Consider the following 12670-nt stretch of genomic DNA (forward strand, 5'->3'; position numbering starts at 1 on the left):
TGACGGCACCCATTCACATCCATTGGTGAGTGAGTGATGCAATGCTACATTTCTCCAAATCTTATGAAGAAACAAACTCATCTACATCTTGGATGACCAAAAATGTTAAACTTTGGGTGAGTTATTCCTTTAAGTCGAGTTTTGCGATGGCCGATGGTCAATGGTGACGAGTATCAGTTCGATACAGGGTTTTTAAAACTGTGCTGCGGTTTTCATCTGAACTATCTCTGATTACTTCTTAATTTCAAACAAATGTAAATCAATTTCCATATTGAGCACACATCCTTAATTAAAACACAGCTGAGGCATTAGGAAATAAATAACTGATTCAAAGCAGAACAAGGAAACCAGTAAACACACACACACATCTCTACAACATGCTTTCCTCTGCACTTCTACAAGTGTGAAATCACCTCGACTCTATGAATTAAAACCGTGGCTTTTATGGTTAACAACAGTGACAACAAACGCTCAAACTCTCTGGATGGGAGGGAAATAAACATCCTGGTCATCAAAGCGAGCGGAATAAACTACTTAGGAACCGTTAATAAACTGACATCTCTGTTATCCGTCACTGTCATCACAGCAAAATTGCTCCGGGAAAGTCATTAATTTTTTCAGTGGATAAATCAATCAAAACATAAAAAGGAAGAACAGTGAGAGAGAGAGAGAGAGTGAGAGAGAGAGAGAGAGAGAGAGAGAGAGAGAGAGAGAGAGAGAGAGAGAGAGAGAGAGAGAAGCTTGAGGGTTTAAAAGGAGGGCTACATGAGTCTTCGCATTCATTTCATTAAAATATCTACGATTCAATGATGGAAATAAATTGTAAAGGACAGTTTAGGGACCCCGAGATGCTTTAAAAGAATAAAATCATCCAAAAATAATAATTCTGTCATCAGTTATGACTGTACGAATTTCTTCTGCTTAGCACAAAAGGAGACGATCTGAAGATGTTTAATTGACTTTTCATTGTGTGAAAAAAAAACACTGATGATCTTTTGCATGCTTCACATAGTTAATAGTCACATGGGTTTAATAAAGATGAAGGTGAAAAAAACCAACGACAGTTTCCATTTTTAGGTTATCTAGCCTTTAATTTCACGTGACTTGTATCAAAGATTCAATGCATACACCGAAATAAAACTCATTTTAACCTAACATGTTAGAGGAGGGCAGTTTTACCATTTTCATCATGTACTGTATATCATCAAAACAGTAAATTATGTCATACCTTTATTGTGCAGCACGACTCAATGAATCGGCCGATAATTTAAAAGTTTAGCAGATAACAGATGCAAAAGTTATGCTCACTCCATAGCGATAAATGCAACTTGAGACATCAATACAATCTATCTGAAATGTAGAAAATTAGCAGCTCTCTTCTGAGGATTCTGGGTAAGATATGCTCGAAACCACTATAACTGGGGTTCAGAAACATCTGCATTTAAAAGCACTGCTTCTATTTAGGGTTAGGGTTAGATGTGTGTATAAATGGCACTTCGGTTTTCATTAATAAAGCACATCCTGAAACGACACCGGAGTTTCATGGGACTAAAGCAAGCCTAAGCCTTCAGAAGACTAAAGTTTACGGAGGAAAGCGGTTTGTGGAAAAATGTTGTTTGCTATTACGTGTAAATATGCACCTTGTATATCAGATGTATATCAGTATTCGTACAGTTTTCTGGAAAAACTGAGACACTGGTCCACACTAATGAAATATAAACAAAACTAATTTGAGCAAATTCTGTCAAAGCATCCCATAACAAATTTCTAGATTGATTTGACAATAACTGCGACTTTTGACATTGAAAATTTTATCAGATGCGAGAATAGTTCAATGAACACAATGGCATTTGCAAAAGTGGATTAACTCAGACAATTTGTGATGAACTATTTGCATAGAAATAATCCAACTAAAAATCATATTTGTGTAAGTTGATAAGAAAACCATTTTTGTGTTGTTAAGCACTGCATCAAAATGAAAACAACTTGCTCAAGAAATGCTCCTGAATTTACCCACTTGATATTGTATTTGTCTGAACTGTTTTAAAAATACTCTTATGTGAAGCACAGAACGGAATTAAAATGTAACAATTTAAGAAAAACCCCTGTATTAACTCTTTGCACAGAAATTTTCCCAAATGCATTCTAATGCAAACAATCCTTTAATGAATGAGTTACACAAACTGAGGTTTAGTGGATGCATGCACTGTATTTCGAGCTCTATTTTATAGAGTCTAGTGTATGTTACAGTATTCCCATCCAGGTCTTTTAAGCCACAATACTGACTGCTTCAACCCTTTCTGCACACACACACACACACACACACACACACACACACACACACACACACACGCGGCTGTATTTACACAGGCAGTCCAGACAGATGAACAGCTCTTCCTATAGGCTTCCTGCACAACGCACGATAGCTTCCCCAGAGGAAAACTCATCAATATAACCCACTGTGGCTCAGAGCACACCTCTGAAGACACGAAGAGAACATCACTAAATAAATACATGAAACATAGTTCACCGTCAAAAGGGCGTTCAAGTCCAAATCAATCTACACAATGAAAGAAGATATTTACGTCAATGTCAAAATGAAGTCACTGTTTAGGCTCTTTAGATTACATCAACAGATAAAGCAGTAATTCAATACAGGTTGAAATGAAATCACGTCCTGGCCTTCATATAGCCAACAGACAGACATTACACACTACCACCAGGGGGAAAAACACACAATTTATTCGTTTCATCCAGGGGAAGGGTTAATGAGCGTCCCATGGGAGTTGGGGCATGTTTAATGGATGTTTCCTGCCATTATAACTCCATGTATACACCCCGTGTACTCCTGACATGTACTCAATCATGTCTAATTAGCAAAAACAGCTATTTCTTTCAGATGCGAGGCTACGCACAGGGGAGGCCGTCTGCTTCCGAGATAAACCCTGCTAAATATTTGCAATCCGCCGCTACTTGAGGATGAAATGAATTGGCTTCCTGACAATGCAATGAGGGAAACAACACGATCATTAAATGAATTGCCATCAGCAGGCACCCTGGGATCTGTGCTGCAGAAGTCAGCCTGTCCTTCAGGAAATATACTTGCATGATTATTGATTCAACTCAATCATTCTTTCAGCATTTGGATCGATATTAGGGATGCACGATATTGGATTTTGGCCGATATTCGATATGCCGATATTTTCAAAATAATTTTGGCCGATGCCGATACCGATATATATACAAATATATACTGATATATTTAAACTTTAATTTTAGTGAAGAGAAATCCATGTATCTCTTCTGTACTGATTCTACCATAAATGTATTATTTTACAAATGTAGACAGACATTCACATCTGAAAAACAGGTCAATTATTTCACTTGGAGAATATCGGTTTGGCTCATCGGCAGAAATATTCATATCGGCCGATACCGATAATGGTCATTTTAAGCTTTTATCGGCCGATACCGATGTTGTGTCGTGCATCCCTAATCGATATTAAGTAATTATTGATCTTTCAAACTTTACTTTTATCACTGTTTTTATCACTTCCTTTTGGGTTCACAGCAGGAATTGCCAGTTTGGAAGAATTCTACTTCATCAAAAGTATTTTACATATCAGAGGGATATTATTTCGCAAAATACATGCAAATTCTAACCAATGAAGGAAAAAGCTGGAACTAAAACTAAGAACAAGAAAGTTCTCCCAAAAATGGGCTATAATGATAAAAAAAGAAAGAAATCAACAAATGCACCATAGCCTCAGGCAAACAGCCCACACAGAGTTACCAACTTTTTAGCAATTACACAACAATTTGTAACTTGCTTGGGTTTTAAATGCATCTCTGCTCTACATCACCAACATCAACCACTTTCAGGGTCCAGCAAAGCCCGTCTCATCCCTGACGACAAACTGTGCTACTCTTCCATAAAGCTAATCTGGTTTATCATTCACCAGTCATCTTTGAATCTGGATGCCCTTTACAGCCTTTCAGTAAAGCCGAGTACAAAAGGACATTAAAGTAAGCTTGGCTGCCCTTTTAAATACATAATTTGTAAGAGGTTAGGCAATGTGAAGATTGGTTTACATTGTGGCTTCATTTGAAGTATGAAAGAAATAATGGAAGCCCAGTGGATACAAACTACAAAGAATGACCTAAGCTTGCTCTCGATCACTTGGATCCAATGGATGCGTCACAATATGGTGTATTTTCAGGAATACTTGGAATGAACATTTCAAATGCAATCTAATGGGTAATCTAATGATGTGTTTTTGAGCCCATCCATTAAATATAAAGCCAAAGTGTTCAGACCTAAAAATGGCTAACTGCATTTCAGCAGGTTTCTGCACAAGAAAGGATGTGATTTGTCTTCCCTACAGAGACTAAGTGAGATGATATCAACGGGGGGCAGTTAAAATGTGGTCTGGAGAACTGGACAATTCTCTCCATTTATCCCCAAACCCACCAATCAGAGATCAATTACCATGTCAGCCCATTGCTTTAACTTTTGAAAGCCACAGCTCGATCTGGAAGCCAGTACTAAGTCGGTAAGATAAAGAATGGTTACGCTTCTTAAAATATAGAGCCACCTCAATCTTCTGAACCACTTGAAGTGTTGGGTTAATGGGATCGTTCACCCAAAAAATGAACGTTTCTGGGACCATTTACGTTCATTTTCCAAACCTCTGAGGTTTTTTTCCATGCAATGAATCAATTGAGTTTGAACAATGTTGTATTGGACCACACTGAATGGGCAGAACTCTTCAGTTTTGCAGAAGAAAGTCAAACAGATTTGGAATGACACGAGTAAGTGCATTTTCAAGTTTACATTTCCACTTTAAATGGACTTTCATAGACAGTAGGGTTAAATTAGGTTGTTTCTAGCGATTCATTAGCACTTAGAGGACAAATCAGGTGGTGTACAGAGCCCAGAAGGTACAACACGATCAAATTAAACCAATTAATCACCGTTTTAGAGACCGCATCGGTTCTCTTCCATTACTCATAGCCTCCTGCTTCCAATGGATCAGTGAAGTATGTGTGTATTGGATTTGTTGATGATTTGGACTACACAAATAGAGATGGTTTTGTTATGGCTTGTTAAGGTTCTCACAGGCATCGGTCAAGACCTTCAATCCGTACCAAAGCCATGTATCTAGACTCTCACAGCTAGGGTCAAACACTGGGCTCCTCTCAGCAAAGCTCTCTCCTGACCTCATTAAAACGATGCCTTCTCCGCATCCCTCCTCAATCTAAACACTCTTCACAAACAAGCTTTAAAAAAGCCAAGAGAGGTGTTGGAGAAGCAATAACAACCAGCAAGAGTTCTCTATTCACTGAGACCGAAGGAGGAGAAATCAAGAGTGACCCCTGTCTTTCAGGGCTCTGACCTTTCCCTGAGACCGAGGGTCCGTCTAGTCAAACGCTGTATTGAGAAGGACAAATACGTCTTCTACTGCAAACATCAACTCTCCTGCTGGCATTTTCCATCTTTTCCACACTCCTGGATCTCAGTGGCTCCACAAAACCAAACCACAGGGTTTTAAAAGATGTTCCAGACTAAAAAGTGAGCGTTTAGACATCTGGAACAACTCGATTTTTGAAAGAGATTAGATTTTTGTGCTTGCAAGGAAGCAACTGAGTGTCCATATGGCTTTATTATAGTTTTATGACCAGCCGAATCACATTTTTATGTGAAAAATGTTCTGAATGGTTATGATGAATATATATTAAATCACAAAAGTATTTAAAAAGTTATTACACCAAACGTATTTAAACATTTAGAAAGACAGTTTGTACCAAAATCGGGCCAAACTCATTGGAGATGAACAACTGGCTCGCTTTCAAATGATGAACTGGAAGTCCATCACATGCAATGCATTCTGGGAAATGTAGTGCTCTTCCACCACAGTCCACAAAAGTTAGTTTAAAAGACTATACATATGATGAAATATATAAATTACATATTGACCGGTCCATAAAGCCTATGAACATCAAAGGGTTAAACATTTTTCAAACTAGAAGGTTATTTAAAACTAAAATGTGTCTAAAAAGTCAGAAATAAAAGAGGAAATCATTAATCGCCTTTGAAAAACTATTCTAAGCTGACAGTTTAACTCTCAAATGACTCCAATTACAAGGCTTCACATTTAATGGTTCATGCCGAGCATCTTTCCTTCCAATCACGAATGTACACACTTCTCAGCTACATCTGTAAATGCACATAGCATCAATCAGCCAGAAGGTGAAGACTCAAGCTGATAAACAGCTAATGGGAGAAACCAAAGCTTGCTTTCAAGACCACAGACAGCGTGACAATTGTGATCAGCCCATGCCATTCTCAAAGAGGCATGAGAGATGGCAAACTGGTTTTCATCTGATAAACCTTTAAAGATGCATCAGTGTCAACACAAGAACACAAGACCGTCTGCTGTACTTTAGCAGACTGATAAAATAAAATCTTAAGTATCATTGAAATGTGTCCTAAATGGAAATCAATATGTGCATCACGTGGATTTCAAACAAATTTTCAATGCACGTGAATAGCAGCATTTAGTGCCTTTGTAATAATAGTGTTCAATTAAAAAAGCATGCACACCTGATGTGTGAACAAATCAAGTCCATAAGTCATGCTCCTGCTAAACCGTGTCAAATCTAAATCATTCAAAACAGGTCAAAGGTGAAGGAGTTTTGTTGAATTTACAAAACACATGTCATTCAAAGAAACCGGGAATTACAACCTAATTATCACTAATTAAATAAACAAAATCATTGCATAATTTAAACCTTCCAGCTTTTACAAACCCAAATATAAGCCCAAAAAAACTAAACACACTGAATTATACATCAAATGATAGAGAATGATATCTCTGTCGAATGCTGAAGGCTGTCACTGGATTTGGTGATTCGCTCGGAACCGAATAAAGAAAGCGAGAGACGGAACTTGCCTTGATCCGCCGCGCAGAACCGGAGAGAGACGAGACTCGCGAGACACACGAGCAGCCGTGGGGGGTCTGCCATCACTTTCCGAGTTCACAGATACAGCAAATAATCTCGAGGGGTTATCCACTGGGTTCCTTAGGTGAAGTTGTTTTCGCAAGGTGTTTTATAAAAAGACGCTGGGCATCGTCCGCAACCTGCAAGATCTCGCGCTCCGCCGGTGCCGAAAATTAACATTTAATTATCCTGTAAGAGTCCAAGGCGATACGGCAAAGGGTCCCGGTGCTTTCTTGAACTTAAAAACCCGAAGGGAGCTTTTAAAGGATGCATCAAGTCAATCCACAGCCGACGCACAAAGCCAGCAGCTGCAAATGCGCTCGAGACCCACCGGCGCGGAGAAAACGCGTTCAGCAGATTTAACGGAGCCGCAGTGGAATCTCCAGCGGAAACACACGGCGTGGAGCCTTGTAGTGAGCACTGGTGCGTGAAAAAGCAGGCGTGGACTCCCACGGGATCCCGGATTTTTTTGGCCCGGGAAAGTCAAAAATCACGGCGTTTGGTGCGTAATGCGCGTGCGCACATCTGGATCCCGGTGTGTTGAGATGACTGCTAATTAAGAATATATATATATATATATATATATATATATATATATATATATATATATATATTCAGTAAATTAGAGACATTTTTAAATCATTACTGTGAAGCTTAAAAGCATAAGCCTCTGAATGAATTACTTCCACAAACTTGATTAACCAGTTGCAATGCTTATTTTAATTCTTAAAGAAGTAGCTCACTTCAAAAATGAAAATTCTGTCTTGATTTTCTCACCCTGCACTTGTTCCAAATCTGTCTTGAGTTTCTTTCTTCTGTTGAACACAATATAATATATTTTGAAAAATGTTGATAACCGAACAAAAAAATAATAACGTGAAAGTCAATGGCGCACATCAACTTTTCGTATACCAACATTTTTCGTAACAGCTTCTTTTGTGTTGAACAGAAACTCATACAGGTTTGGAACAAGTGGAGGGTGAGTAAATGAATTTTCCTTCTGGAACTGGAAGTGAACTTTTCCAACTTTGAAATGTAGGCCTGATGTTGAACAAAACGTGAAAGTATTGTCCCAGATCAGATTTTACCCATAAATCAAAAACACTACTCAAAACAAAAAAAAAAACATGGCAAATTCCTGTGGGAACCCATGCTGAAGTAGGTTGCAAACTTACTGAATCACTCTATTTTTCAATTAAAAGAAGAAAAATAATGTGTATATATATATATATATATAACAAAAGTTCTTGGTAAGAGGCTGGTGGAAGTGAATGCTGTGTACATGATTAGCTTCTTTTAACGCCATCTACTGGTTTACATGCAGAATTGCACCTGAGGTCAAACTAATGTAATCCACCTTGACCAGTTTTCCCCGGATGTTAGACAGGCAGCAATAAAACAAAGTGTGCAGTAATGTCTTTAGATGACTTCTCATAAAATGTGACATTCACCATGTAGTGAATCCTCAATGAGTGTCAGATCACCATTTTTGTCAAACAGACTTCATCAATTTACTATATTTATGTATAATTAAATGTTGAAATGTGTCAATGTGCAATACTACATCCTTGGTACACTGTGACGAGGTCTACATACTCACATGTGATTACTGTGGAGCTGTGCTTGTCTTCACTGTGGGTGAATGGCTCATAAATTATGTGTTTGCTCACTAGGAACAGAGGGATACCTGTGTATGAGTCACACACACTGAATACGCTTGAAGTGCAAAAAAGATTATAACTACAAACTACAAAATTAAAGTAATAGTTCACCTGAAAATGAAAGATTGATGGAAATGTATTCACTAGCAGACCATCCAAAATTGTCGATGGAGTTTGCTTCTGCATAAGATTTGGAGAAATTTAGCATTTTACATCACTTGCTCACCAATGGCTCCTCTGCAGTGAATGGGTGCCGTCGCTTCTGGAAGAATTACAAATCCATAAACCATAATAACACATCCTCTCACATCAAAATCCAGTGATATTTGTTGAGGACTGTTTTTGCTTGTAACTATTGTTTGATCTGAGCATATTTCTCTCCTTATTCAGATGAGGTGACTTACACTGGAGAATACCATATTATGGATAGTGGAATCGTTTGAAGTAAAAAATGTCTTAGTGATGGATTTGTTTTTTACAAAAACAGTTTTTGCTTCACAAGTTATAAACTGATGGACTGGATTATTGTATTGTTTTTAGCAGCTGTTTGGACGCTCATTCTGACGGCACCCATTCACATCCATTGGTGAGCAAGTGATGAAATGTTGCATTTCTCCAAATCTGATGAAGAAACAAGCTCATCTACATCTTGGATGGCTTGAGGGTGAGTACAGTTTCAGCAAATTTTCATTTTCGGGTGAGTTATAAGATCATTGAAGAAACTTGAGCCAGCCTTCCTGAGACTGACAGAGAAAGCTAAGTATGTCACCTTTGATTCGGAGTAATGCCTGAGGTCCTTTAAAGCCCTTAAAATGACACTGAACCTCCTTCAATTTGCAGACTAGGAAGAAGAAACAGCTTGCTAATGCAGTGTATAAATGTCTCCAGAAATCTGACAGATGGAGAACGAGTTTATTTGCTGTCAGAGCTGAAAGAGATGTCACTGAAGACAGACTCTGCACAGGATGATGTTCACATTAAGAGAACCAAAGCAGCAATGGAAGAAGAAGGCAATATTTGGGGTAGAATACTAATGTATTGCTGCACTTCGCATAATATAGTATAGTAAAAAAAAATATTATTTTAGTTTTTTTAATCATACAATGAAAGTGTCTTAACTTTTAGTCGTCTGACGTCTAGTGCATTGCATTGTGGGTATACAGCATTCAATGCACATATTGCATGCATTCACCCTGAATACAAACAGTAAAACTATGAGAATGCCATTGCAAACCTCGTTTTTCGATTTCCTGCCCTCTCTCTCTCCTCTGACGGGAATAAATCCCACTCTGACCAAACTGCTAGGATTATCTGGGATTACTGCACGGTAAGAAAACATCATTAGATTTAATGTGATCAGGGTAAGACCAGCAAAACCTATTACTTGGTGACAGATCATGCTATTTGATTCAAGATCTCACACACACACATGTGATTTAAAAGTTCATAGTTTGTGTGTATTGTGTGTATGACACTCAGCTTCGATCAGTCATTAAATGTGGAATGAGAGGTGCAGGGAGACAGCGTCTGTCTTTTCTCTATTAAATTAGGGACTAAATTAAATAACGTGAAGGAGATTATTAAATTTGCAATGTCTGCTGTCTCCTTTCATTAATTATACAGAGTGTGAATTTGGCACGGTACAGTCAGCAGTTCTCCCGTCACAGAAACAGAGTGTCTCCGCCCTACGGTCATGTTCCTGGAAAATTTAGCCATGGGGGCAGAGAAACAGAGGCGGGACACTGGGGCTGTCAATCAAAATGACCCAGAGGACACACAGAGGCAACACCTCGCTGCATGTAGGACAGTTGTCACCCAAAGTGATTGGATTGTTTCCCAAATGTTCTCATCCTAAAAAGGTTTAACAAATCCATGTTGTTCAGTGCAGACACATTTATTCAAAGCAACTTGCAATGCACTGCAGCAAATTGGTCTTTATTTCATCTTTGTGTCACTGCTGACTTTAATGTTTTTGAAAAAAGTAATTTTTGCTCACTAAGGCTGCATGCATTTGATTAAAAAATACAGTAAAAACAGTAATATTGTGAAATATTATTACCAATTAAAACAATTGCTTTCTGTTTAAATATATTCAAAATTGTAATTTATTTCTGTGATGCTCCGCTGTATTTTCAGCATCATTCCTCCAGTCTTCAGAGTCACATGATCTTCAGAAACAGAATAATATGATGATTTTCTGCTAAAGAAACATTTCGGATTCTTATCAATGCTTCATATCTTTATGGAAATTATGATTTCAGAATATTTTAATGAATATTCAGTTCAAAAGACATGGAAATTGAAATATTTTGTAACATTATGAATGCCTTTCTTTCATTTTGAATCAAATTAATGCATGCATAAAATCTCACTGACCCCAACCTTTTGATCACTAGTGTACTGAAATATGAAACGCCTCTGGTTCATTCATGTCACTGTGTGATAAACAAAACAAAACAAACAAACAATAATACAAATGAAATATATACTACACAGGTTATATTAAACATGTAATGTCATGTAAGTCTTGTTGACACCAAAAAGTGTTTCTGGCTCACATATGGTTGCAGGTAATCCACAAGAATATTCATCTTTTTCAAGCTGGTTTGAGGGCTGTAACACACAAATGATTTCAAAGACAGGAAGCTGTTGTATTGAGGTCAAACCAGCTTCAAAATATGTTTGAAGTCAGCATGGATTCAGTATGGCTCTGTTTACTCTCTTAATACACACTCCTGACCACATTGTGCATGATTTATCCAAAATGCTATTAAAAACTAATAAATGACTTTCTTACAAGCAAGCAGCTTTTCACTTCTCTAGATGTTAACTGATGGACTGTGGATTATTGTGATGTTTTATCAGCTGTTTGGGCTCTCATTCTGACGGCACCCATTCACATCCATTGGTGAGCAAGTGATGCAATGCTACATTTCTCCAAATGTGTCATATATATATATATATATATATATATATATATATATATTAGGGGTGTAACGATAACGCGTATTCGTATTGAACCGTTCGGTACGACGCTTTCGGTTCGGTACGCGGTACGCATTATGTATACCGAACGGTTCGTTGGAGTAATTAATTATATTTGAAAAAAAAAAAAAAGAGAGAGAAAGAAATATAATGATATGCGTTCAACAAGGTAGCCCAATAACCCAAACAACGTAACAGGCAACGCCCCTGACACTCCCGAAGAAGAAAAAAACACCATCTTATATGTTTATGTTAGGCTACTCAGCAGGCGCTCGCTCACTCAGCACGCGCTGAAGGCTCGTTGCAAAATAGCCAATGCGTTTAACAGACTAGAAATGAGAAGATCCTCCAATAACCAACAGGTCTGGTGTTTGGGTGCACTTTGGATTCCCTTTAAGCTATAATGGTGATGGCAAGAGAGTGGTGGATAAAAAAACAACGGTTTGTCGCATCTGCAACATGACAGGGTACACCAGCGGGATTACAAAAAAAAAAAAAAAAAAACACCAGCGGGAATATCTGGGATATATGCGTCAGTACTATCTGGGAAAAGACGAAAAAAAGGAGAAACATGCACGCAGCAAACTATCCCTGCAGCATTTAGAAACTATAGCTTACAGGGAATCCAACCCAAACACCAGACCTGTTGGTTATTTTAGGATCTTATATTTCTGGTCTGTTAAATGCATTAGACATTTTGCAACGAGCCTTCAGCGCGTGCTGAGTGAGCGAGCGCCTTAGGGGCCGTTCACATATCGTGCCTAAAAACGCATGGAAAACGCTAAGCGCGTCTTTCTCCTCCTTTCCAAAGCGCTCGGGCAGAAGCGCTCATGAGGCGTCTGTCTTTGCTAAGCAACAATGACGTGCTCTCTCCATGAGACGCGGAAATTTCAGCGAAGGATAAATGGATTTGCAGCTCTAAAAATCGCTTGCAGTAGCTCTGCTACTGAATTTATTTCAAAATTGCAATCCATATACAACTGTGAACAGCTGTTCCTTCATCTTGGCTGAGCTCTCAACGT

General features: G+C 38.3%; 1 protein-coding gene across 5 annotated transcripts in view; it reads right to left on the minus strand.

Moving 5' to 3' along the window:
* LOC127947002 (neogenin) overlaps positions 1-7450 on the minus strand; it is a 75475-nt gene extending 68025 nt beyond the window's left edge. For 2 of the 5 annotated variants that reach the window (XM_052543884.1, XM_052543883.1), the window contains exon 1: positions 6954-7437. In XM_052543884.1, the coding sequence (XP_052399844.1) occupies positions 6954-7026 (73 nt within the window). In that variant the 5' untranslated portion in view covers positions 7027-7437. Of the gene's footprint in view, positions 1-6953 lie in introns of all 5 variants that reach the window. The other 3 variants (XM_052543881.1, XM_052543882.1, XM_052543885.1) reach the window with 3 other exon arrangements.
* Positions 7451-12670: the final 5220 nt, after the last annotated feature.

This window comes from Carassius gibelio, chromosome A25, assembly GCF_023724105.1.
Source record: "Carassius gibelio isolate Cgi1373 ecotype wild population from Czech Republic chromosome A25, carGib1.2-hapl.c, whole genome shotgun sequence".
Classification (NCBI taxonomy): Eukaryota; Metazoa; Chordata; class Actinopteri; order Cypriniformes; family Cyprinidae; genus Carassius; species Carassius gibelio.